General features: G+C 48.3%; 1 protein-coding gene across 3 annotated transcripts in view; it reads left to right on the top strand.

The window, feature by feature from the left end:
- yki (Transcriptional coactivator yki) overlaps window positions 1-27,935 on the top strand; it is a 168,198-nt gene that overhangs the window by 127,032 nt on the left and 13,231 nt on the right. For 2 of the 3 annotated variants that reach the window (XM_084594982.1, XM_084594979.1), the window contains exons 2-5: window positions 17,201-17,427; window positions 18,944-19,005; window positions 21,692-21,877; window positions 26,226-26,255. In XM_084594982.1, coding sequence (XP_084451108.1) covers window positions 17,201-17,427; window positions 18,944-19,005; window positions 21,692-21,877; window positions 26,226-26,255 — 505 coding nt within the window. The remainder of the gene's footprint in view (window positions 1-17,200; window positions 17,428-18,943; window positions 19,006-21,691; window positions 21,878-26,225; window positions 26,256-27,935) is intronic. The other variant, XM_084594981.1, reaches the window with a different exon arrangement.

Genomic DNA, 27,935 nt, shown 5'->3' on the forward strand with positions numbered 1-27,935 from the left:
TTTTTTTTTTTGACGTCCGGGCATGTGTCTTGTTTTCATTGAATGCCTACTGGTGCTTCAGTGATGGCTGTTGCGAATGCCGGTTGGCTCCACTGCAGTGCTTTTAAAAGCCGTGACGCATTCGCAATCGTGCGGATAAGGTAATCGGGTTTCATACTTTTGATTTCGTCTCCTGAGGCCGCACCTTGGCCACGAGAGGCGCCGCACTGAGAGACTCCGCACTAAAGTTGACCATCGGGGGAACCTTTCACCTCTGCTGAAACTCTTTTTTTTTTTTCCCCACTGGCATTTCGCTTGGCAGCACAAATAAGCTTCGCATGCGACGCAAGGGTGCCCAAAGCCCTGAGCCCTTTTGCGGCAATGCCAGACTTTGGGATAATGATAATGATGATAATTAGTTCATAGCAAGGGAAAGGCGCATTATCTGTCACACTTGTTTCTCTGGACACCTGAACCGCGCCGTAAGGGACGGGAGGAAGGTGGGAAAGTGTAGAGAGAAAAAGAGGAGCCATAGTGGAGGGCTGCGGAGTAATTTCGGCCACCTGGGGATCTTTAACGTGCGCTGACATCGCACAGGATGGAAGGGTGGCTGTTCCTGGTCCTACGGGGCTGGGGCCAGCCACCAAATTTTTATCTTTGTAGGCCGTCATTGCACGCGGCGGGGCTTACCTTAGGTGGTGGACGGCGGCGCGCGTCTTTCTCTCCCTCTTCTTTTTCTTTCCTTCTCTACTTTCTCTCTTCTGTCCGCACGTGGCAGCGGAGGTGGCTCAGCTACAGAGCCAGTAACAGGCCCGTGCATTTTCTTTTCCTTCTTCCTACAGCCACAACAACAACAACATCGCACAGCACACGGACGCCTGTCCGTTTCGCCTCCATCGAAACGCAGCCGCCGCGGTCGGGATCGAACCCGTGTATTCCGGCACAGTAGTCGGGCGTCTTGCCACTGCACAAAACGAAAATGGGGACGATTCACGAAGGCAGTATACCAGGTAATCTGGTAACGTTGCGCCGTACGACACTGCCGAGACAGTGCAGGCGACAAAATTATAGGTTTGTTTCTTTGTTTGTTTGATTGCGAGCGAGGTATTGTCAGCTGCGTCTGTTAACGCTGCCGTAAACCGTGGCCTATACAATGCAAAATGAATAGAAAGAATAAGACCAGTATTCTGCCAATTACTGGCTGATGTATTCCACGCTCTGTAGTGCGCTTGTTATTGCCACCGTTGCCTCTGCCTCTGGTCCATGCAGAGTGGCCAGTTCCCTACAGCGTGAAGTACTACGAATGTGAAATGAACCCTCGTGTCAGGCATAACCACTAGGCACAACTTAAAAGCAAGACAAATCCTGTATGTCGCCTTTGCGAGGCCTCGATCTTAGCGGAGGCTGCAGTGCTCAGAAGATGTGTGCAATACCTTCTTGGATATACCTTAGAATGTGCATGAAACATAAAGAAGTTATGTATATACTTCCACAGCTGTCCAACCGGCGTGTCCAACAGGTCTCATTCCGGCGTATTGACCGGAAAGCAAGTTCTATTCTACCTTTATGCGGTGATGGGAAGTGTTGCCGCACTTCTTAACCGCAGTTATATCCGGCTTCGAGCACATCTGCGCGGCGTGCGCTCCTGGAATAGGAAGACACAAAGAAGAAATTATCTCTGGCAAAGGTTGCACCGGGCGCGAGTCAGGTTCGCGCAAGGCATAGTCGGCGGTACGTTGGTTTTGTATCGGACAAAAAAGAACCGGCGAGGACGTTAGCCACAGACAACGCTTTCTCTAAAGAGAGCGGCGCTGTGCCTACCCGCGAGTACGTCGCCGGCATAACGAGTGTGCTCGGTTTGCGCCGTGGAGTGCTAGGTTGCCGCACATTCGCATTATTTCAGAGTGGGGCGGTGGGTTTTTCCCCCGCGCGCGTGTTTGTGTGTGCGCGCTTGCGAACTTCGCAATAAGACGGCTGGTCCCACCGGTCTCACTGCATGGACTCAACTCGTGCGCGTGGGCTTGAGACGTCATCCAGCGATGCGGCGACCGGAAATTGTCCGCTCCGCGGCTGCCGAGATAACCTTATTATTCCCGCGTTGCCGCCGGGCTCGCCCTTTGTACGGCTGCATGCTTTTCTCCTCTTATCTCTGTTGCGAGAGAGAGAGAGAGAAGATTGGGCTGAGAGGCCACCAGGATCCACCGCTTTTTACGCTTGTACGGGCGCGCCTGTCATGCGTGTGTCGTAACGTGTCGATACACTGAGCTGCTCAAGAACGGGCAATAGGGCATCAAGAGCCGAGATGAGGAGAGCGAGAAAAAGAAAAACACGGAGAAGAGCCGGCGTAGGGGACGCAACATGAACTTGACAAGGGCGGGTAAACGACCGCTTCGGCGTCCATTGACGACCACTCTGATGATCGAGTAGGGATTGTGTCGCTATCGCCGTGGTATTACACGGCAATGCGCGTATTCCTTCTTACCGGTGCTTATCTGTGTCGCGGGCGGGGACTACAGCGTGAGCAACGTCGCGTTTACACAGAAGATAACGAATATCGGAGGGCGCCGACGAAATCTTAAGGCAATCACGTCGGCACGGATTCTGCCAGGGAGCCTTCGCTTTCGCCTGCATAGATATTTCATTGTGGACAGTCATGTCGCGTATGTATGTGGCCTAGTGGTCAGAGCGCCGGACACCCACCGGTGGAAATGGGTACAAGCGTCCTCCTGCCTGGCGCTCGGCTTTTATAGTGGGGTGTGCGCTTGGCAGAAGCTCCGTAAACCCCGCCGCACCCCTTGTGGGCCAAACCCAGTTTTGAACTTCGCAGGCTACAAAGGTGGTTCATGTTCGTCTTGGTTCTTCCTTTGAGCCTCGGGTTCAGTAGCAGTCGGCAGAAGTTCTAAAATAGAGGGCCACATATCGGGTTCGCACGAGGCGGACTTGTGGTCGTCTGATGGTGGTATCGCTCAAGAGGAAAGTATACAACAGTTGCATCTTGCCTGTACTCACCTATGGGGCTGAAACGTGGAGGCTAACCAAGAGAGTTCTATTTAAGTTGAGAACAACCCAGAGGGCTATGGAACGAAAAATGGTAGGGGTAACATTAAGAGATAGAAAGCGTGCAGAGTGGGTCAGAGAAATAACTCAAGTTACCGACATTCATTAAGAAGAAGAAATGCACATGGGCAGGACATGTAGTGCGAAGAGAGGATAACCGATGGTCGCTGAGGGTAACAAACTGGATTCCAAGGGAAGGAAAGCGTAGCAGGGGGCGGCAGAAAGTTAGGTGGGCGGATGAGATTAAGAAGTTCGCAGGGGTCAAGTGGATGCAGCTTGCACAGAACCGGGTTGAGTGGAGAAATATGGGAGAGGCCTTCGCCCTGCAGTGGGTATAATCAGGCTGATGATGATGATGATGGTGGTGGTGGTGGAACGAATAACTGGCTTATCAGAGCAACTTCTTGGTCCATGACCCCTTTCCCAAGAATTTCACCCCACAAGCACCGGGCACGAGGCTGGGGGAAAGTCTTTACTCTTGTACCCTTTGAAAAAAAGCGGTGGGTACCCGGCGACACCAAGGATCGAGCCTGGTACCTCCCGAATGCGAGGCGGATGCTCTACCACAAGGCCACCGCTTTTTTTTTTCTTTATTGCATGAATTGGTACAAATACATCAGTAAAAGATCGTGGTTGTCATGTCCCTTGGCTGACAACCGTGTCTAATGGACTTTCATTACCACAAGTTCGCCCATCAGACTCAAGACCTCCTCCGCAGCGTCTTGTTGCTTCAAAATTTCTTTTAGTTTATGCACTTGTTCAACAAAATAATCACATACAGATCGTGCATCGACATCACAGTGTCTATAAGCCATCCTACTCCTCCAAATACAAGGCCACCGCTTCGGTGCTTGTGCACGAACACTTCGCCGTGAGCGTCACATTTTGGTTCTTGAGTCACTGCATCGACGCAGTGCGTGAATCAACGGACAGACCTGTATGAATCGGATCTCGGACGTTTTTGGTACGTTAGACATGGTGCAAGCTCGAAGTTGCGGGAACGAATATAAAATAATGGCGGAGAACGCGCCGTGGGCTCTCGTAGTGTGTGCTGACTAGCCCAGCTTGTCGTCCTTATGCAGTGGATGTGTTTCGTTGCGTCAATGTGGACATGAAATACCGCACCGGTACCTTATCGCAGATGGAACTGCCGAAATTTGATGTCGACAACGTGCTCTGGAGTGCTAGCCGGGGCGTGCGCCGGTGACGACGAAAATTTTTAGAGTGGGTCAAGTTTTTACTCAACCAGCGTCCTAACGATGTTCAGTAAATTGTATTTTTTTTTGCAACGCACGCGCTGGCACATACGCACGCACAAAACGCATGCACTCCCACTATGGCGCAGCACGCTATTGCCCCTGCAGCTAAGCGGTCTCAGGACAAACAACGTCCTTGTCATGATTATTCGGTGCCACAGAGTCGACGTCACCGGCCAGTGACGTGCGAGTGACTAATGCAACCGATAGAGACAAAAGGGAAATAAAGCTTCTCAAGCACTTTCTTTGTGCAGGCGCCTTAGATGATAACGGCTCGCTTCCCCCTCCTGCCTCTTTTCTACCTGGACCCGGATATTCTCTCCCCTGCGCTTCTTCACGCTTTTGTCCATAGGAGGAATTGGCGATGCGGCCTTATTCTCTCCCCTGCGCTTCTTCACGCTTTTGTCCATATGAGGAATTGGCGATGCGGCGTGAAAGGCCCCCAGCTCAGCGATTCGTGCCCGTCGACTTTGCAATCGCGGACCGCCGTTACTCACAGCCGTGTACTACGCAAGCGTTTTCACTCGGCTTCTGACTCAGGGCCGTGCAAGAGGCCCTCATTGACGAACGCGCGGACTGCGTCCGATTCGCCGAACCGGCGCCATCTCCGTCGTTGCCGCTGGGCTCGACCGGAGCGAACACCTGTCCTCCTCCTCCTCCTCCTCCTCCTCCAAGGGGAACTTCGCTGCCCCGTTGGCCTCCGTGCGAGCCTTTACCCCTCTTGCCCGGCGATCGGCCCTACTCCGCGGTCTGGTTTACTTCGGCTTAACGCGAAATCCTTGCTTCTTCCTGCGTCCTTCTTCTTTATTTTTTTGCGTTGATCTTCTGGGCACCTGGTTGTATTGCTTTAAGTTTTCATTTTATTTTCTCGTCACGCCATGAGTCAAACTTTTCCTCTCTCATCGAAGGTCGCCTTGCGCCCGTGACCTGTACGTCAGGCTCTGTACGTCGCCACTAGTGTCTCTTTCAGACATGACAGTAATTGAATTGCCGTAATTAAATTACTGTAATTTAATTACTTTTTTTCGGTAATTTGTTATGTAATGAATTACTTTTTTAGTTTGGTAATTTAGTAATGTAGTGAATTACTTTTTGGTAGTAATTTCGCAGCAAAGTAATCAATTCCTCTCGAAATTACTTTTACTAAAGTGCGCCATCACTCTTTCAATAGAAAACGAAGTAGAGTGCGCGAAAGCAGGAACGACGTGCTGCAATCCGAAACCAGCGTAACGGATTGGCAAAAGGAGACAGAACTGAGCAGAACTATAGTCAACTAGAATAGTCTGGAGAACAAGTTGTTGTTTTGTTTAATAGCTTTACTTAGTTTTTGCATTTATGGAAACTAGAAAGTAATTTCAAAGTAATTGAATTACTCAGTAGAAGTAATTGTAATGTAATTTCATTACTTTTGGGGAGCAGTAATGAGTAATGTCATTTAATTACTTTTCTGCGATTTTCAGCAAAGTAATTAGTAATGTAATTTAATTCTTTTCGAAAGTAATTTTGCCATGTATGGTCTCTTTACGTGTCCGTTCTAGACGTTTTCTCTCTCTCTTTTGCTTTTCTCCAATAGCATAGCAAAATAAGAGCTTTGAACACTGCTGACGAGGTTTATTAATTGCTTAATCTTGTGTGTGTGTGTGTGTGTGTGTGTGTGTGTGTGTGTGTGTGTGTGTGTGTGTGTGTGTGTGTGTGTGTGTGTGTGTGTGTGTGTGTGTGTGCGTGTGTGTGTGTGTGTGTGTGTGTGTGTGTGTGTGTGTGTGTGTGTGTAATGGAGTTCACCACGCGCTTGTGTATGTATATGGAGAAGAGAGAGAGTGTATGTACACAAATCACAGCAGCTTACAGCTGAGTAAGTACGCAGCATTGGCAAGAGTCGCGAGTGTGTTGCCATTTACCCGCGAACTTGACAATCGCGGGCATGATTCTGGCAAGGGGCAGGCTGTTGTTGCCTGAGCTATCGGCGAACTCAATTCCGGGCTCTGCTTACTGTGCGCTAGGTCGGCTCGGCGCTGCGGCCTGTGCCTCTGGCAGCCGGAAAGAGTGCGATGCCATTTCGGGGCTGCGACCGATGACAGGCCTTCTCTCTTCTGTCTCGGAGGAGAAGTCGTGATGGGCACAGCCAGGTGTAGGACCCAGTCCGGCGCCAGCGCCTTTGACAGGCGTATTTGTCTTCGTCATGCCCAGTTCGCCTGTCCGCAGCATTGACGGCGGCAGAACGGGAATACTCGTGGCAGCTCGCCTTCGAGAGCCTCGGATACGTTTCTGGATGTTCGGTTGGCGTCGCTGCGCGCCTCGCAACACCACTGTCACTGAGACCGCGGCTGGCGGTCACCGCTGTGTACGATTAAGGCGCACCGCGCGCAGCTTTTAATAGAGAGTTTTAGCTTACCGTGATCCGCGATCCGCCACCGCGCGTTCCGCTGCGCATGCCCAGACCCCCCTTGACGCCGATAGATGGCGCCACATACTGGATGTCAGCAGCACACAGACCTACCGCCTCGGGACCAATCAGCTTGAGCGCCCTGCCCACGCGCGGTAGAGAGTCACGGTGGCCGATCGCGGATCACTGTAAGCTAAATCTCTAATGCAATAATGTAAAGAGAGAACAAAACCCAGGAACACACTCGCACGACGTAACCGCTGCACTTGTAATAAAAGTAATAATGGATTTATTCAGAAACATTCGGAATAAGACTGCCGTTTCTTTGGCGGTGTCTCTCTTTGCGCACTGCAAACATTACAGCTGCGTTGAAGTGCGCGCGAGCGGATATATTGTCGCGTACTTTTTCTCTTGGATGCGGGCGCATGCTTCTATCTATGGTCCGGATGATTGACGTTACTTTGCGCGGCGCGTAAGCATTCATGAGTGGCCCGCTCTCGTCAGGTTCCTCACCAAAGGAGTGGAAGTGCGGTTCACGAATGAGCGCTTAATTTTGTCGACTTAATTCGGCGCTGCGCTCACTGGGCATGCAGCGATCAGCGGCGGCCGCTTTCTGCGAGCCGCATTTAAATTCGACGCGCGTACACGGAAAGCGAAAGACCAACGAGTCGGAAAAATGGGAGAACGGGGAAAAAAAAAAAAAAAAAAAGTCGACGTATTACGTGTACGGGTTCACGCACCACAGTTGCCGCGGTCATTATAGCCTGGTCTCGCATAAGTTCATTCCTTTTTGGTACGCAAGTTGGCTATCGGGTACTTTCCGCGTCGATGCACTATAGAGCCTTATACATGATATATACGCCGTCGTCAACCATGAGAGGAAAGCGGCCTTGCCGTCAGGTTCTTTTTGCCTTACTTAGACGCTGTAGAAATAAGTTCGCGAGGAGCATGCTTATGTGCGCTTTGCCAAGTCTCTTTTCGAAACCTGTTGCTGTGCCAGGCCAGGAGGATGCTCAGGTCTAATTGAATGCTGTCGAAACGACGGAAATTGTCTCAACTTCGCAAAGCGATCACGATAAAACGGAGCGTAATTCGATTTAACCCCGTGTCTAATGGCGCAACCCGCTGTGCTACCCTTCTGTGTGGGGCGCTGTTTTCAGCTCCCAGAAAGAAAGGCCAAATATAAAGCATGCATGCAACGCAGTTAAAAATGCTTTCTTACATACATTTTTTTTTTTTTAATTTACATGTCATATAACTACTTGGCGACGGCAGCCATACTTCTTTTCACTCGGTTCCATTTTATCACCTGTGATGACACTGAGGACGAAGGCTTGGCAGCGACTTGGTCAGTTACGAAATTAGAAAAGAAATGGAATTATATAGATAGTTTATATCGCTCGTCCTCGACTGGGGCGTTGCTGGAAAGATTGGTTTAATCGGTTGCGTTTAGTTCGCGGTATTGGCGAAGGGTAACGTTTTTGAACATAATCTTTACGTTAGATTCTTGCAAAAAAATGCGCGCAGCTGATACGGTTACATTTTGCTACAATCACTATAGTCGCATTTATTTTTTTGCCTGGTGTCACTCGGTTCCTCGCGATGGTCCACTGGCTGTCCCTTTTCATCCGGCAATGTGCATGGATTCGGACTCCGGAGCAGCTGCCTTCTTGACGCGGGAGAGCTTAGAACCTCATCTCTTTCCCGTTTAACGAGCTGCTGTTGCCAGGTGTAACCCAGTGCCATGATGTGACAGCGTCCTTCGAACATTTATTGCGATATCAATACTGCGCCAGGTTTTGAGCCGTCGCGTGGTCCCGGCGAAGGCCACGCTTGACCTTGAGGAGGAGCACAAGAAGAAGAAGACTGGTAACTTGCGCTCGCATTATACTTTTAAAGGATGAGCTTAAGTGTCCCCAATAATGCAGCACCTTACACTGATAGGGCGTGATAGGGGAATAAAGTAGCAGGCAAAAGAAGCTTTCGCCGTTGCTATCGCAATTCAACTTGGGTTAAGCAGGGTTAAACCACAACTAGTTTTTTTTTTTGAAAGGTGAATTTTATTGGTTCAGTATACAGTGCAGGCGAGGATGACGAGTTTTCATCGTTACCGCGTATTTATTTCCCTCGTGGCTGGTGGAGAGGGATCGTTCTGTAACAGCGTCGCGGGAGTTCCGATGTTGCCAGCGGGTGCAGCCACACACGAGCGGCACCGAGGTGGGGGCGCCCGGGGCGGTGCGCGGCTGACCCGGCTACCCTGACCCCGTTCTTTCTGGCGGCGGTTCGGCCCCTGCACTCTTGCTCAACCGACGACGCTGATGCAAGATGGACAGGTCCGCGCGGTGGCACTTAGTGGCGCAGCTCTGCTGGGCCTCCGCTCTGCGCAGCAGTGGAACATTGTATCTTTCCGCCTCGATAACGGTCGGCCTTTCCCTGGGCCGCCCCCTTGCGTCAGATCAGCGGGGTACCGACGGTGTCGCACGTCGTCTGTGATCGGGACGGTCCCCGCCTGCGCACACTATTATTGTCCACTAGCCCCCGTTACAGGAGGTGGCCGACTAAGGGGGTTTCGTAGGCAATATAACCACGCCTGACTTCATGGTCAACTTGCGCGCATGACATTCTTCGACTGTACCGTGTTTTCGTGTTCTGGGTGAAATAGACGCTCGATCTGCCACAACAGTGCATCAAGTGGAAAGCCGACTTGTGCGCCAGCGTCCGTATCGCACCTCGTTTGGCGTGGAATGGGAAGATGTTGCTGCTCTCACTCGCTTCGCGGTTCAACCACGCAAGTCTGCTGAGCAGCGTCTTGCGGGCAATTGCGGGGCCAGTGATACCGCGTCTGACTCACAACGTAGAACACAGGAGAAGCACCAGAAATTGTTTGCCATTCTTTCTGCTTTGCTTTTAATGTATATCATTCAGGCGTATTTTTTTTTTTTTTTTTTTTATCCGTCTCCTTACTCTCGCATCGCCGGCTGGACTGTCGCAGCTTATTCCGGCCGCAGCGGCGGTGCATAATTCGACGGAGCCGAAACGGTAAAGATGATAGTGTGCTGTGCGACATCGACGCATGTTAAGGAAAATGCGGAGCGCTGCTTCAACTACGGATATTTTAGCCCTCTAGGTTTCCTCCCTTTCCTCGGGGGAAGGGGGGGTGAGATGTCCCTCGAGTAGTCACAGTCGCCGCATTTCCTTTCCTCGGAACCAAATTTACAGTATCGACAGTGTTTTTCTTTTTTTTTTTTTTTTCTGCCCCTGGAACGATCGTTCTTCGCAATAGCTAAGCGCTGCAGCGCAAGTCCCATTCGAAGTTCAAAGCTGCATGAACAAGGAGGAGGAGGAGGAGGTGGGGACGGCGCAGCCGCAGCTGACTTGGAAATTGCATGCTTTCTGCGAGTGCTGAGCTACCGGCCGTGCTCTCATTCTGCCATGTAGACAGAAAAGAGGCAAACGTCAGTGCAGCCGACATGCAATTTCCGAAAATGACGCTGACAACGTTCTGTTAGTTTCTTCTCCACACGAAGAGAAAAAACGTACACACCAATTTTCACACCGCGATCGCCTACGCTACTGTCATTTTGCGTGCGTTGCAGTGTGTTCTGCACACTTGCGAGGTAGCAAGTTCCGTCGCCTGCTATCAAGTCATATCTGTTTCAAGTATGTTTCCGCCGTGATTCACCCCGTGCGCATTGGACGCATGCCGCGGCGTTTATCACGTATGCAGTGGCCCAGTGCACAAAAGCGAGTTCGATTGGCTGTAGGAAGCACATTTTTGTTTTGTTTTTTCTACACCCTAAATATTTGAGACATACGCGGCTTAACGCCGAGTGTCACAGTGACGTAGTGTACTGTCCGATGCATATAAATTGATTTTGAAAGCAGGTCTACCTGTGCACAGGTCCTTCTAGTATTGAAGGAACGAAGTTTGAGCATTCGTACGACTACTGCATTAGTGTGAAGCACTAGTTCTCTCGGCGTATAATATCTGAAAGCAATGTTCAGCATGACTACAGAAATAACTTGCCTAAACAATTTCTCTTCTTTAGCAATCTGGACGTTTCCGTGCATTTTCAGCGTCTTTACACCGTCGCCTGCAACTGAAGCGCGAGGAAACACTACAAGATGGCGCGCCCGGAGCAGCGGGAGGTGGTTTTGCGCGGTAGACGCCGTTCCATTGCGCTGCTTATGGTAGTTTCGTCTGGCCCACCGCGCTGGCGGCGTAAGCCCGGCGCAAGCAGGCAGCCAGGCACACCTCATGCACCGCCAGTGGAGCGTGCTGATTCGGAACCGTGGGAACGGATTCCTCCACGGGCCGCGTTCCCCTCCTTCTCTCCGAGGGCGCGCAACTTTTGAAGTTGCGCGGCAGCGGTGGCGGGACGTAAATAGTGGTCGAGCGGAACAACATGCAAATGGAGGTGCGCTTTGGGCCGGGCCCGCTTCGCTGCCCGCGCTCGATGCGGCGGCCGAGGGAGTCGGCTTCTCTGGCGCCCAATGGCTTCGTGCTGCTGCACCCCGTTTTCCGTCTACCGCTGGATGGCGCTGTCCGCCGTGTTGTTGTCTTCTGTGGCTACCCGTTGGAACGTGGGAAGGACACCTTGCCCGCGGTGGCGGCCAACCCGATTGACTCGTGCGCGTGCACGAAGTAATGGCTGCCTCGATGAGGAATTGCACCGCGCGACATCATTTGTATTGGTGCCCCGAGTTGGGCCACGGGCGAGGACAGCTCTTTCACGCGCGGCGTGGTCGCGACGGACTCGTGGCAATGCCTAAGCGAAGTGGTTGAGGTCCGACCTTCCGGAGCCCGTGCCTTGCCGTATTTCTCAGGTGGCAGCGATTTTCCTACGCTCACTGGAGGGGCATCGCGCGCGCTGCCTCGGGGCCTCTTGCGCGACGGGTCCGGTCACGTGGTTCCTCCCCCCCCCCCCCCCCCCCCCCCACACACACACACACAGAGCGACCCAGTCTCGCTGCGACGCAAGCCCGCCCTGCCCCGAGAGTCAATTGAACCGCGTCGGCCCGAAGACGTAAAAAAGATGTGCCCGCAAAGAAGGAACTGCGCCGCGCTCTCTTCATCGGAGCCTTCCTTTGCGAGCAGTTGGGAGGAGGGGAGCTCCGAGGTCGGTGCCGTTAATTCGGCCGTCGCGCCGAGCCCCGGGGGCCCCTCGGCAGTGATCTGGCCAGCGATCGTAAACAAAGATAACGGGCGGAGGAGGAGGAAAACAAGCGACCCTTGTGTGGCGCGGATAAAACAGGCGGCCACTTCTGTCGCGCCGTTTGTTTCTTTGTGGTGCGCGGGGCCGACGCGGGTGTTCCCCCGGAAGCCGTAAAGGAAACCTCCGTCTCCTCCCTCGCCGTTTGCCTGCACCTCGCGAAGACGTCACGTCGGTCCCCCTCAACACCACGTGTTTGCTCTGGCCTGGGTCCCGTACTTGTCCCAGAGAGGTGACAGGTGCATGGTTTTGCTCGCGTCGCTGGCTTTGCGCATATGCAGCTGAACCTTGGTCAAGTGCGGAACAAATTACAACAGGAAGATGTCTGTTTTTTTTTCTTGTTTTTTTTTTTTTTTTTTCTCATGCTGGATACACAAGTAGTCAACTCCGATATTGTCGCGTGTTTAGTTCTCCTCTTTCTTCCCCAAGGAAAATAAGTGTTCCATATAGCGTATTGGATGCCTGGACAACTGGAGGATGCCAGCCAAGTTAGTGATTTTCAGAACGAAACATGCAGCAGTATCTTCCATTAGCTGATGTAAGTATGTATGCACAAAGCACACACAAATGCACACTCTCCACTGTTGGCTTTCGCCCTCAGGCGCTATAGCGCTACTCGCGTGTTCTGAGCTGCGGCCAGGAAGCGCCGGACCACAGCGGTACCATCGCTGATATAAGCGACCGACCTGGCCCGGTTTGTTTGCGTCCATTAGCACCGCCGAGTACTTAGTCGGACCAGCGCCGCTGTCGGCCCGATAGGGAAACCGGGGCCCGGAAGGGCCGACCTCGTCGCCATGGCTCGGGCGATGTGTGCGTGGACAACTGTCATTTCGACCGAACGTTAAAATGAAGTGGGTGAATCGGCCTAATGCGACCTCCGTGCCTGCCACCGCTGGGCGTGCCCTTCTTTCTGTTCCGCCGCGCTGCTGTTAGGCGCAGGCTCAAGTCAGGGCACAGGCGGCACTTCAAGGTGGGCCGTGGGAGCTGCTTTCGACACGAGAAAGAAAAAAAGAAAAAGAAAGCAAGTGGAAAGAGAATTAACGATTCGTTCTCCCTCTCTCAACGGAGCAGCGTATCGTTACGACTCGGCGGTGTGTTGGTCAAATGCCGAAATCACCCGTTTGAGGGAATCTGAGGCCCTCGCGCACGTTCATGTGTCCTAGTTTGGAAGTGTGGCGCTCACGTGACACAGACTCCTCGGCACACATGTATGCAGCAGGTCTTCCTTCGACGAAGGAGCGGGTTTGGGTCTTACGGGGGCCTGCTGTCCCCGCAAGCTTCCCGTCGTCTTGAGCAAGGACGTGGCTTGTTTGGAATGGTTCGCAGCTCGAGCTGTCTCCACTCCTGTAACGTTAGCACGCCACCCACCGCTGCCGATGCTGAACGGCCTCCTACGCGCTCCCTGCCGTCGACGGAGTTATGCTACACGTCTCTGCCGTGTTTTCCTTCGCAGAGCGTTCACACTTCATCCTTTTACAGCAGGCTTTGTATCGACGGTTTTTTCTTTTTCTTCATTAACAGCTTTAATTAAGCACGCGCTTTAACGAGGCTTTGAAGGGGCACGTTCCGAGCAAGCGCCAATGACCTTCTTGCCTTATACGTTTAACTACGGGTGATGATGTTACTATTTTACTGAACTTGCACAAAACAAAGACGAAAAGAATTTTCACCCAATGTCTTGAAGTAGTCTGCTTTGCCTGTACTATATATGATCGGATACAACTTGAGAAAAAAGCGTCAGATGCTCTTCAAAGGAGGCCCCTCAGCCAGTGGCTTCGACCGATCCTCATGGGGCCACGGTTAATTCAATTAAGCTCCGGTGAACCTATTTACTTATCCCTGCGTTGTCCCACTAGCACGTCAAGCTATCCACTAGGATCAGTCCACGCCATTGGCTGCAAGGAGTGGTCCTTTTTTTCTTTCGAAATAAGCTTTTTTCTTTAGCCGTGTAGTGATTTCAAAGCGGTGTCCACCGGGGAACATGCGAGCGTCGACCAGTTTGAGTCTCTGTGTTGCATGGCTGGCCTTACCGTGGGCATTCCACATGGCATCATGCCCATTTCCCATTCGCGCGCTGTGACACTTTTCCCTGTTACATACGCAGCAAGCGGCGCTTTGCGGTCTTGGGGAAGCGGAGGACTGCTTTAACTGGACTTAGAAGAGCGAAAGCTAATCAGAAGAGCGGTTCACGTAACGGGATTCATCGTAACAAACGCATTGTCAAGCCCAGGAAGAAGGAGGTCGTTGGCCTTCGGGCACTGGCTTGCTGTTCCCGAGGGGAAACTCCGACGATGACCGTTGCACAAGTGGCTGGTGTGCCCTGAGGTGCTGCACAGACTATAGCTTTAGCGACGGTCAGCGGCTGTCGACGAGGATTAACTTCCATGGCGCGTGCTTGTAGCTATGCGCGGCTGGGTTCCTGTATACACTTAGGTATGTATGCGGGCGGTGTAGGCGCTTGCTATTGTAGGTGTACAGCAGGACCCCTGCTTCCAGTGCATCCCGCGCCGCCGCCTCCGGTAGCTTTCGCGTTCCTAATTTGTGGCTTCGTTTAGTCGCGGACATGCAAGATCTACAGGGGCCGCTTGCGCGCATTTTCCCATCTTCGCGCTCAAGCTTGTGACCCGTGCTCATCGAATGGTGCGAAGGTCTTGCCACCGCCTGCATTATCTGTGTGCCGTCACTTATGTTTACCTATCGACCCGAAACAAACGCCATTCGCAATAACAGGTTTGCGAACACTTTGGCTCTGCGATGTAAATAAAAGCTCCCGGACGGCACAGTGACGAAACGGAGCTCCAGTTCATGGCTTCGGCTCTTGATCCAAGGATCGCGGTTCGGTTTCGGCCGCCGTATTGCGGTGGAGTCGAAATGCAAAAACGCCTATGGGTTCGTGCGATGTCTGCGCGCGTTAAAAAACATTGGGTGGCCTGAACCATGGTGCATTCTTACGCCGTGGTCTATACTAATCCGGAGCTCTCCACTACGGCGTCTCTCATAGCCTAAGTCGCTTCATGACGTTAAAACTCCACTATATACAAGACACCGCATAGCGTCTGGGCCAGAATCGCATTGTCGCTATCAGTTATGACCAGCATGGCGGGTACGTATACCTGACCGTGCTAGATTTCAGTTGCGTGTTTCCACCTGCCGTTTGCGCGTGCGCAGTGTGACGCAGCCGTTCTTATGGCCCGCTGCAGTATGTGACATTCAGCTAGCACGACAGCTCTAGTACTGACCGCACCTGCAAAAGCCTTTGACGCGCCATCGTCCTTGGGAGATCATGAAACAAAGAGCGAAACGGTGACCATGAGACTGCTCTTGACACGTGTGCAGCAGGCTTTTTCTCCTTCACTTTTACGCTTCCGATGCTGGTGCTTGACTCATGCCAGCAGCGTTGTCGGCTGATGGATTCGCAGTCGCCCCGCGAGGAATTTTTTGACGCTTCGCGCATCTGGCGTCCAACTTGCCAGAGACAGACTGAAGCACGCGAGGCGGAAGCGGTGTGCGCGCGTGGCTCCGCTGAAACAATGGACAGAAAATGAAGCGGCGTCTGGGTTGCGTGGAATTAACGCGGAAGCGCGCCCAACAAGCTTCAGGCGCCGCGATCCGGGTCTGCGGCGACCAGCAGTGCTGGATTTTCTATGCGATAATCTGACTCGCGCGCGGTCGAGGGGGCGCCCTGCGCAGCCAGCCGAACCGCGAACGCGATTAAAATCAGGTTTCGGCGGGAGCTCAGAAAACATATGCTGTAGATAAATAAATAAACCTGTCCTTTGCGAATGAGGAGGCGCGCTTCTTCGCCCGCATTATTTGTGCTTATTGATTCGTCATTGTTGCGCTTTGTCAGGGAGTCGAACCCGTGATCCCTTTCCACGCAGACTGGGGGTAACCCGTCTTCTCAGCAACTGCAAGCGGTTCTCTCTCTCTCTCTCTCTCTCTCTCTCTCTCTCTCTCTCTGTGTGTGTGTGTGTGTGTGTGTGTGTGTGTGTGTGTGTGTGTGTGTGTGTGTGTGTGTGTGTGTGTGTGTGTGTGTGTGTGTGTGTGTGTGTGTGTGTGTGTGTGTGTGTGTGTGTGTGTGTGTGTGTGTGTGTGCGCGTGCGCGTGCGCGTGCGAGTGCGAGAGAGAGAGAGGTGAGAGAGATCGCCCTAAAATGGATGATCATTTCAGCGCTTCGTTTGACAGGTGTATGTTTCGATCAGTTCCCAATTGCTGACGTCTCAAAAAGCTTCGGTCCCCGCTGTGAGGCGGCGCGAGTGTTGCTACATGCATTGTCGTTCGTGGTGTGAATCGAGTATGGTTCAGCCCCAGTCGACGCACAAGTGAGGACAACTACCCCTCTCGAGTAGTTGCAGATTTAATAGGGTAGGCTGGCGACAATTTCCCGCTGCTGTCGTTTAGCGTAACTTGTCGATACTAAGAAGGATGCGCGCGAGATGAACGAACAACTGCTACAAAGACATCGCTTGGGGCTTGTGTCCGTAGTTGCAAAGCGATTGTTCCAAGGACGCCGGCGGTCTGGGCAACCCGATTCTCAACCGCTTTGCTGCTTTTCGTGCAGTTAGGGTCACGGGCTGCGAAAGAAGGCTGCCTAAAAAAGGCAGCGCCGCGGAGCGGCCGATGCTGTTATTGTTGGACTGCCGAGGGGCATTCACTTATTTTGGGACGCGAAGAAGCTACGCTCCCCGGCGTGCGAACCGCGACTCTGGTTGCATGTGGGCTCGCCGTCATCAGCCCTCAGGGCGCCAGGGAGCGCACATTTTGCTCGGCGCTGACTCGTAGGTAAAGAAACGTTGCATGCGGAAAGAGCAATAAAAGAAGTGATTCGTACTAGCCCAAATACTAGCCCAACGTGAAATCACGAGCACTACAGTGTAGCGCGCGCACGTTTTTTTGTTTGTTTGTTTGTTTGTTTGTTTGTTTGTTTGTTTGTTTGTTTGTTTGTTTGTGCGCGTGTGCGTGCGCGCGCGTCGCAATTTTTTTTTTGATAAGACTTAGTTATCCGTTATGTGAGTGCACTTTTCGATCGTTGATGCTGGTAGAATATATTTCGCAGTTTTTTTTTTTAGCGCCTTAGGGCATGAAATGTCTTAAGTAACCGCGATATATGGCCTAATGTTCCAGTTGTATTTTGTTATATGTTGTTTCCATTAAGTTTTAGAATTCATGCCGTTACTTTTGGCGACAGAGATTGGGTCTGGTGCAGGCTATTCTTGTGTGGCAAACGCGTCTACACCAACGCATGTGGGGAATTCATTCTGCTGTCTCCTTCGGTAGGAGTAATACGTGCGGTTGCCTCTGTTTCTGCGCAGTCACCTGACACAAACAACAACATGGGACGATCCGCGCAAGAAGTCCCCCAGCAGCAAGCACCACGCCACGCCCCCGCCGCCTCCGCACACGGCCGCGCCCGCGGCCGGGCAGTTCAAGAACCTGGGCCCGCTGCCCGACGGCTGGGAGCAGGCAACCACCGCCGAGGGCGAGGTCTACTTCATCAACCACATCGAGCGTACCACTAGTTGGTTCGACCCGAGGATACGTGAGTTTTGCCCCAGGGCAGAATCGGAACGCCTCTCGTGGGCTGTGTATTTGTGGATGACACTTCAAACAACCCCAAACCAGTGCACTAAACAAAACACTCAAGCCGCATTGTCAAATGTGAGCCAGGAAAATTAAACAAAAGCACACACACACAAAAGAACTTTGTTTGCCTTCTTGAGCTGAGGATTAACGCACTGACTTTCTAAGAACTGGTGAACTGCTCAAGTGCCTGGTAACCAATAGCAACTATTATTTATGAATTGACCAACATAAAGAAGCTTGAAGCATGTTTGGTCCAAAACTAGAGGATGCATTGCATGTGCAACTGAGTTCATAATATTAAATATTTCCGTTATCAGAAACCATGTGGATGAAGCAAAAGGAAAATGAAATGTATATGCATTTGAATTGAAGGCAGAGTGCAGGATAACACGTGCTTAAAGGCATACTTGAAAGTTCATCCAGTTATTGTGGGTGCACAGACATTTTATTTGGCTGCAGAGGGTGCATTTATAGCTGAGAACATTGAACATTTTTTTTTTTTTTTTTTTTTTTTTTTTTTTTTTTTTTTACTCAATCTAAAGTTTTCACGTCTAAAATAAGGTGTGCTGCCACCACTATGAATCAAAGGCACTGTTGCTTAGTCTCCGAGGTCCATGCCACAGATTTGTAGCAGACACACACACAATTTGCTTTGCAAAATTGCCTTGGTGATAGCGAAACCTGTACCGTATTATTTAAAACCTCCATTTTCGGTGAGAATGGTCTCTTTCAGGATTTTAATGCAGTGTCCCATTGATGCAGGCCAACTTCAGTTTGTTCTCAGTGACCATCTGAGATGCTGTTGCCAAATAGCAGTAGTGCTGGCGAGTATTTGAGAACATGTGGCACTGTGCACTTCCTCTCTCGCACAAGTGAGGGACATAAGATACGTTCAGTTATATTGCTGTAAGACGCACTGTAAACAGCAGTGTTTGCTGCTTGTATGTGCAATGGCAGGAGTAAATATAATTTGCGTCCGTGATGCTACATTTAATAATTAGTCTAGTCAGCGAATATAAGCTTTTTGATTGTGTGTGCATAGCAGATTTTTGGTTTGGTAGTCTGTTTGTCAATGATGTGTCACAGCCATTACAATGGCTGTGATTATGTGTACCGGATCTGAGTGCGTCTTGGAGAGGGAGGAGAGTTTATTATGCTCATGTTGACAATACAGACTTTCAGGGTAGATACATTTTTCAGTACGTCCATGTGCCAACGAAGGCAGTGAGACCTCTCCCGACACAGGTTACTTTGAAGCGCACTAAAATTATTACATGTTGTTCATGCGAGGATGTGTGCTTTAATATCTGTTTTAATGGTATTTGTTAAAATGGGAATAAATGTAAGCTTGTACAGTTGTAAAGCTAACAGAGTAAGAGAGACGATTTCAGAAGCATCTTTGGGAAAACGAACATGAGCTGGAAGTTGCCTGAAACGTAAAACTTCTTTCGTGTTTTCTGTTGCATATGCAGCGGCTCACGCACAGAAGCCCCTCCTGCACAGCCCAGCTTCTCAGCTTCCTGGCCACCCACAGGTAATGTGCAGCTCATGTCATGGGCACACAGCAGTGTGTGTTGCTGCTTGAATATTACTTACGTTATTCGAAGACCTGGGCTTATGAACTAAAGATCATTGTACTTGCTTTGATTGTGCTATGAGAATTTATAGCCCTTTTTGTAAGTCTTGCTGGCAACAGAAGCACTGGAGTGGCGTTGTTCATATGTAGTGTGGGACATTAAAAGAAAAAAGGAAGATAATTTTTAATGCAGTGACTCTGATCCTCTCAAGTAATGTTTTATGTGTGGTAAACGTTTATTGAAAAAATCTTTCGATATCCTTCATGAAGGCCTGTTTACAATTATGAGGGATGGATATGTAAACAGTAAGGTCTGATATGCTATCGTATAATCATATGTAAGGGCTGCACTGTTTTCTTCCAGATTCGAGGGTCAAATTTCAGGGTGCAGGCCCATACACACGACATACGAAAAAAAAAAAAAAGATGTTTTTCTTTTTTCAAGTAAACACAAACCAATTACTGAATGTCTGGCATTTATTTGCCATTCAATCGCCACTCATGGAGTTTTTTGACTCCGAGATGATGCTGTGTTCTGGTGTATGTTCACCCCACATGTCGTTGTCTTCAGCGTCATCTAAACTGTTTGAAATCCCAGTCACCTTGAAACTACCAGATTCAGTGTTTGTGGACAGGGAGTTACACACGGACAAAATCCTACCAAGCACAGTCTCAAATGGTGCCACCCACTCAGCGTATCATTGTGATTGCTTGTTGCCTTCCATTCTGAGTACTGCAATCGGAAACTCCACTACTTTCAGGTTAGAGCCTGCCGTGTAGGTACTATCAATATGCTTGTCCATTGTGCTAGAATGGCAGCGCTCAGCAGCAATTCACGAAAAATAAAGCAGAGAGTACAAAAGAGCGCAACTACGGTGTGCGAGCATGCTAATCATGCTATCACTACTCATTGCCTTTGACAGTCGCAAAGCAGAGTCAAGATGGCTGGGGCTGGTGATACTGATGCCAATATAGATTGTGGAAGCTCGTGGTTGAGGGAAAATATGATAATGATGATGGCAAGTGAGGGCCCCATCAGTGGGCAACATCTGGAAGCTCCTGTGCGCGTGCATATTGAAAACTATTCCCGCGTGAGTCGTGGAAAGTTTGGGTGCAGCCCTTACACACATTTTTTTTTTTCTTAAATATTTGCTCTCGGAAATACGGAGTGTGGCCCATACATGGATGTGGCCTTTACATGCGTTTGAATGGTAGTGTTTGCATAGCACTACTAGCACTAGCCAGCACTAAAAGAACAAGCTGGTAATCTTGACTTCAGATGACCTTGTCTTGCCATTCTTTCTTAACGGAGTTGGAGTGATGCCGTTCTATACTTGGCTATTCTTTGTCAGTGTCCGAAAGTTAAAACCGACATTCATCTCTATAGAGCAACAAATCACTTCCTTCATTCTGGCAGCCTTGAAGAAGTTCTGCAAGGACAATTTTTGCTGAGCTTTAGGTTCCCCAGCCAGCAAGTAGAGAACACTATGAGCACAAATCTTCTGATAGTCTCTTATAGCAGTAATCACTTGGCAGCACAGTGTCCAGTGTGAAGTGTTCTTGTTGTCCCATTTGGAAGTGCATCACTTGTCTCCTCTGAGTTGGTCATTGCGGCGATTTAATGACAACCACACAGGCTAATTTCCGGTGCTTGCCCGATGATCAGAATATCTCGTTCACATTCTGACACTGCTTTAAACCACGCATGCATTTCCATGCACGCACACTGAAGAACATGATGAGTTTCCTTAGATGCATCTTCATCGCACAAGAAATTCTAAGTCCGCACTTTGCAAAAGCAAGGTGTCATGAATGGCATATTCATTTCATATACCCGTGGGCAGTTGATGCAATTTGTCCATTCCTGATGGTGTCCTATGATATCAAATGTCATCAAGAGCACCTGTTAAGCTGTTGCAGACTTTGTGTGCGAAAAAATGTGGATTGCCACTCATGCGAATTTTCTCTATTTGGCCCAATACCTGTTAATCAGCATTTTTGTGGTGCTACGTGAAGTATGGCGACTTGGAATTGTTACAGTGACGTGAGCAGTTTCAAATAAGGACTTTTATTTAGTTGACATCTGAAAAAAGAAGCACCATTTTGTTGATAGTACTTGTTATTAGGTAAATAGAGGTTCCTGTTGCCATGTGTAGTGATGAAAATAAAAGGGGAAGGATGCAAGTGTATCGATATCTTTCAGTAGCTTTCACCAGCAGCAAGGGGATTAGAGTGCTACTACCACACTGCAAATTTAGATTTTATGAGCCATATGTGTCTTGCGTTTTATTGTATCCCATAGCAGTAATGTTGGACTCCTATACCTGTGCTGACCCTCAAATTAATCTTCAGCTCAACATGACATGCAGGCTAAAGCCGAAGCATTCAGTTGCTGGAACTGGTTCAACACGCTGTGCGCCTGTAGTCACAGTCAACATTTTGCATCGTAAACCCAGCATACCTCGCTGTTCTGGCCCCATTCATTCATGACCTAGCAGGCATTGGGAGGCATTGATGATCACCGTAAGAACTTGTTACACTGGCATCGATTCACTGAAACTGTCCATTCTAATTGGCAAGAACTCTTAGTACTTTGCGAGATGATTGCATGTGGTGGCATCACTGGTCGTTCGTGATTTGGCAGGGCTCGGGCAATGCGGTCAGCAGTACGGGACCCACATCTCCGGACCCGATGAACTCCATCTCAGCTGTGGTGGCTGCCACGAGTTCGTTGACCATCCAGCAGCAGCGTCAGCAGAAGATGCGCCTGCAGCAGCTGCAGATGGAGCGGGAACGCCTCAAGATTCGTCAGCAGGAAATCTTGCGCCAGGTACGAACTGCACTACCATGGTTGCCTTCCTGTTCATTGCACTGCATTGTCCCTCAGAGTGCGTACTGTATTCATTTCAGTTGGGCAATTGTCTGCACTGCCGCGTTTCTTCATAAGAGAAGTAGTGACACACCAGCCTCATACTGGGCTCCAGTACTCTGTGCTTATTGTCCCTGTGTTAACTTTCTTTTTATTGTTTTCTTTTTAGTGGTCAGACATTGTCAACTTCTTGCTTCCTTATACTGCTTTCACTTCTTAAAGGTTGGGTTATGGATGTATTTTAGCAGCACCTTTAGACCCACTATTTCCTTTTAGTTAAAATGAGTTTTCCACTCTTCACTCATGGCCTTGATTCTTACTAGCTTCCACTAAGCACACATCTGCATCTTAAAACATTTTGTCTGTGTTCCCAACCTTATTTTTTTTTAGGCGCATATTTGTGCAGAAAAGAAATGTAGTGCTCAAAGCTTGCAAAAGCCTCGCTGTGGTGGTGCAGTGGTTAGGGCATTGACTACTGTGCCCAAGGATGAAAGATAGAATCCCAGCCACGGTGGCCGCTTTTTCATGGAGGTGAAAAGCAAGACGCCCGTGTGCTGTGCGATGTTTGTGCACATAAGAGAACCCCAGGTGATCGAAACTTCCGGAGTCCTCCACTACGGCATCTCGCATAGCCTGAGCCGGTTTGGGACGTCAAACTCCAAAAGCCAACCCAAACCAACCAAAGTTTGCAAAAGTTGAGAAAAGGTTTTACACGCTGTTGCTCTTTACTGCATCTTGGTAAGATGTTTATGAGGTTGACACCAAGATATTTTGGCTTTGTTCCATTTTAAATGTTATTTTCTAGACATAAGTAGCCACTACTAAAAAAAAAATATCATTAATTTCTTGCTTCTATGCCTAAGTGCCTGAAATTGACAGCAGGGCAGTTACTTGTCATAATGTCCACAAGTTCACTTTATTATTCATTCTGTTTTTTCCTGAAGGGCATGATTTTATATACTGTAGAGTGAAAACAGTTGTATTGTTTCATGGAATCACATTTTTCTTTCTGAAAAAGCACATGCAGGGAACATTTTCAACAGAACAGACAAACAAATTGTAGGCAGTAATAATATGATGCCTTATATCACTCCTTGGCAAGGCTTAACCACTATTTCCGTTATTATTATCTGTTTATTTTTCCACAGCATTTGACTGCAATGCATTTCTTGCTGCAGACGTTAATAATCTTCTTTTTTTTTTTGCATGTCCAGTTTGTGTTTGCATGCTGTGACCTTCTTAATAGTGTGGCAGTATTCTAGTCTGTGTAATTGATTGCATGCAAGTTAAGCATGAGTATTTAAAGCTTTATTTCACTTATATTCCTGTCACATGGCCACTTTCAAAGGCAATTGAGTCGAGTGCCTTTAAGATTTTCAGTCGCGACTGAACTCGGAGTTGTGCTTGGGCTACACAGTAAACTTGATCGCTGTCGAGAGATTCCATGTCCTTGCACAGGAATGTTGTGATGCCGCCGTCATTCCCAGCAAGTTTAACATAAAAAATGTTAAAGATACAATTATATTTTGCAGCACTGATAATATTCAATCTTTAAATGAGTTCCGTTGTGCTAGAGATGTGTGGCATCCATGTGCTATTCAGGAAGCTGGTGCTGGTCACACTAATCTGATTTCATTTTCCAGTGCGCTGCTACAAACACTCCATATCCTAGAGTGCACACTGCTGCCACTTGAAGGCCTTCGAGAACTTGGTAGATTTCTTAGCTGCTCAATTGACTCGATAGATTATTGACTCAGTGGCCATTGAAACCACCCATTTAGCAGTGCTCGAAGTCCTTTGTGTTGACAGATTATTTGTTGAGGTCTCCGAAATGCCTGAGTTGCAGGGATATTAGTCATTGCTGATGCTTTCTGGTAGGGGTGCAAGCAACAGTTCTTTCGAACCAAATCGAATACAAGTAGTGCACCGTTCCTCACCGTACCAAATCAGATATGAATAGTCACCTTTCGTGCCGAATAAAATCTGAATCAAATATCTCCACTACTACTTGCTAACTTCGCTAATAATTGTATGAAACGAGCAGCAGTGTCAAACATTGAAGCGCTAGCAGCACTGCTGCAGAACTATGCCAACTCTTTGAGTTAAAGCTATATAATTGTTAAAAGGCGCAGCACTATTCTCCTCTAAGGTGTCTGTACACGAATTCATTACGTTAACTTTATGAGCTGCAAGTTATACATCTAGAACTACGTTTTCTTTTTGATGATGAAGGAGAATAAACTAAAGCCATAGCTCAGGACATAGGCGGGCAACAGCACGTATGAGCCACGGCCTGCGAGACGGCATGAAGGCAAGGTGGCTAAATTTGCCTAAGCCTTGCTTTGTCGTGCAGTTTTAAAGGTTGTGTAATAGCATTACTAATGCTGCCACATAAATGGACTGCGTGGCATCACTGACCCCTTCAATCTTGCGTATACTGATTGCTACAAAATGGTACGCAGCATTGGTGTGGGCCCTGTTTTTTGAACGTACATAGAACAGAAGTACTATGGCAGGCCTGATTAGAACTTCATGCCAATTATTCCAAAGTTATTGGAAAAGTTCATAACCTACATTCGTTTTAGTTTGAATGATTTTCAAAATGCACCACTTGATCCGTCTGAATAATCGAATACAAGAATATTCGATTCAGTATTCAAAATTATCAAATATTCACACAGCCCTACTTTTTGACGTTTGCCACTCTGGGACAAATGCACATGTTGTTGGCAATTGGCAGACTTAAATATTTAGTGGTACTATTTGAGCACTGGAAAATGGAATGTGCTTTGTGCCTCTAAGCTTTATGAAGAACACAGTACTAGTTGTGGCTTCATTTGAAAGTGGCCTATTTTGCCTATCTTTTGGGCTGTGCATGAGAGCTGTTTATGCTATGCCTAGATGACAAGAGCTAAATATTGTTCACAAATGCCAATACAGTCAAACCCACTTATAACAATACCGCTTTGAACAATATGTTGGATATAACAATAGACAGGCATAGCACCGTCAACTTTGCCATATGTTCTATGTCAAAATAACTCTCGTATAACATTGCTTTAACTGTAGATTATTGGTTATAGCAATTACATTTGGTGCCTGAGTACAAACCCCGGCAGGAGAAAGAAACATTCACGAACACTGCAACCATGTCAGCCAAACTACTTCACGGACTCCTAAGAATGCTCAAGGCCCTGCGGGACATCATTTGTGCTAAAAATCTTTCACTCAGCTTTGTGCAGCAGCTGGACGCCCTGCAGAGGGATGTTAACAATATTGGCGTGAAGCAGTCCAATTAAATTAAGCTGATTGATTACGTATTTTTGCCTGCAAATAGGTGAAAAGTGTTAGCTACTTTCTCTTGAGTAACATTTCTCAAGTTTCTCATTTATTTAGTATTATTTATTTAATCATACTGTAGACCAGTACAGGCCCATACAGGAGTGGATGTTTTCTTTGTTGTTTTCGCTCAATTATTGGTTATAACAATATTTTCGTGGAACTTCAATATTGTTATAAATGTGTTTGACTGTATACTGTATTTACACGATTCTAAGCACCCATTTTTCTTTTTCGCAGTAGCGATGAACAAAGTGAGGCAGGGTGCTTAGATTTGATAATCCTAAACCATGGTTGCGAAAATATTTGCGAAAATATGGTACCCAAACACAAACCTTCCTCTTCATCTGACATTTTTACCCACCATTGCTGCTGCTATAAGTACAGCATTTCATTCATTCCTTTTGTATATGCCGGTCGGACACAAATTAAGTTGGCAGGACAGTAATATTTATCAAGAAATTTAAGTTTTTATGCAAACACTTCATATCATGCTGTAATGAAAAGGCTATTCTCAACATCTAGAACTGCTTTAGTTCTAGACTGGTTTCAGAATATGTGCAATATGGTACACTTTAGCTGCACATTGTATTCCTTTTGTGTCATGTGAAGTTATTTCAGTGCTTGCGCACAACTTCACATAATCTTAGTACTTCACATTGTTTACCACCTTAATAGTTTCATCACTGTTAAATATCATTTTGACCACTTTTGCTTGTAGTTGGAAGCTTGTAAAAAGAAGAGCGGCAGTGCAGACATGGCATGTGATGTCTCTACTACCCCCCCCCCCCCCCCCCCCCCCCTCTTTTTTTGTGTGTGCTGCTTGAATGCCTTGGTGTGATTGTTTTTTCTCCCATTGTGTAGCCTTTTTAATCAGACTGCTCAGGTGCTCTGTTATGTAATTTGTGCTAACATTGACAAGCAGAGCAGACTAACTCAAAATTGGCCTGTTTTTTGTTGCTTTTTGCAGACGGCATTCCTCGGAAACTCCACACGTAATGTGAGTGAATGTGCAGTTTTGCCCCCCATTTGCTTTTTCTGTCATGCAAAGGAGATGTCTGTCGTATTTGCTGTGTGACCATTTTACTACACTAACAATGGCTGGGACACATAAAAGACTTCATTCCTATATGAACTTTTCCACTGCTTTCTGTAGCTATGAGGTATGTTAAGTGCCTTTACTTTTTATTTCAAGGCCAGACCTTTTCCTGTATTTGTGCTTTGCGTAATATCAGCATAGGTGAGGCTTGACCAGGTTTTAAACTCTTACTGTAAATTTAGATGACTAGCCGTACCTTGTAGAAATGATCCCTAGCTCTGTGGCTGTCGAGTAAATTCTTTCGGAGGAGCCCTTTGTTTAGATTGCTGGAGGATGATGTTGTCACACTTGAAGTTACGACAAGTGCAACAGGTCTGAAAAAATAATACAATGGAATGCTGAGCTAGTTGGTCCTTGTATATATGTGCGTGTCTCTCTTCTATGGTTTGTTGTCTGTTCAGCTGCGTTTTTCATTGCGTGTAGGTCTGAAAGCCTTACTGAAAGCATAATAAGGTCTCTGTCAGTTGCAGATTTGCCCCAGTCACCTTCTCTTGAGGGCTTCAGATTCTATACTAACTTCTGCAGTTGAGTGGATGCCTTTGCTGCGAAAAGGGTTTTTGGCATCACTTTGTGAGGGCCAGCTAGCAGCAAAGCATGAACGAACCTTGTGATGGTCTGTTTGTGTCGCACCCTGATTCAGCGCTTGGAAACTGTGGTGCTGCGAAATCTTGCAGCAGTAACGTCTCAGTGTATTCCAGGTTCAGAATGCATGCATAGGTGATCTGAACTGAGACGATCCTATGTGCATACAGCAAAAGGCACTGACACTCGATTCTGTCATTGCTGTCAGACATTTATGGAAGGAAAAGAGTAATTTAAAAATCAGTTAGATTTGTCGAGTTTGCTGTTTGTAAAATTACCACTGTGGGAACTAAATTTCAGCATGGCTTCTACTGTCTGACCAAGAGGTCTTAGATATGTTCTAGACACTAAAGAACAAAGCAGCCATTTGTGTAGCTCATTGACTGACTGACTGACTGCACATTGTTTAATATGGTGTCGTTTTGGATGGCTTTGTTCCTTGCTCATCATAAGAACTGAATAAAATAGTTTTTTTTTTTTTTTCGTATTTTACTAGGCATACTGCATAAACCCACATATACGAGGGGCGTTCAATAAAGATTTCCCCTGACCCACTTCCTGTGGACGGAGAGCAACAAAACTTTACAGATTTATTAGTCCTTCTCTACATAGGTTCCACCCAGGGACACGCACCTCTCCCATCTTTTTTTATGCAACTGTAAACACCTCGCTTGTAGAAGTCGACAGGTTGCTCCAAAAGCCATGTTGTGACTTCAGAGATCAGAGTCTCATCATCTGGAAAATGCTTGCCCTTCAAATATGACTTCATTGTTGGAAAGAGGTGGAAGTCTGATGGTGCGAGGTCGGGTTGAATAAGGGGGAGGCAGTAGCATTTCTGAGCCGCAACTGCGTGCTTTCTTCTAGGCAACATGGGAGTTATGAACTGGGGCATTGTCTTGCAGAAGGCGGACACCTTTGATGAGCATGCCACGTCTCTTAATTTTTGATGGCCTACCACAATTTCCACAGCAGTGAAGCATAGTATGCCCCCGGTAATCG

This window comes from Amblyomma maculatum, chromosome 2 (assembly GCF_055883805.1).
Source record: "Amblyomma maculatum isolate TAMU_Amacu chromosome 2, ASM5588380v1, whole genome shotgun sequence".
Lineage (NCBI taxonomy): Eukaryota > Metazoa > Arthropoda > Arachnida > Ixodida > Ixodidae > Amblyomma > Amblyomma maculatum.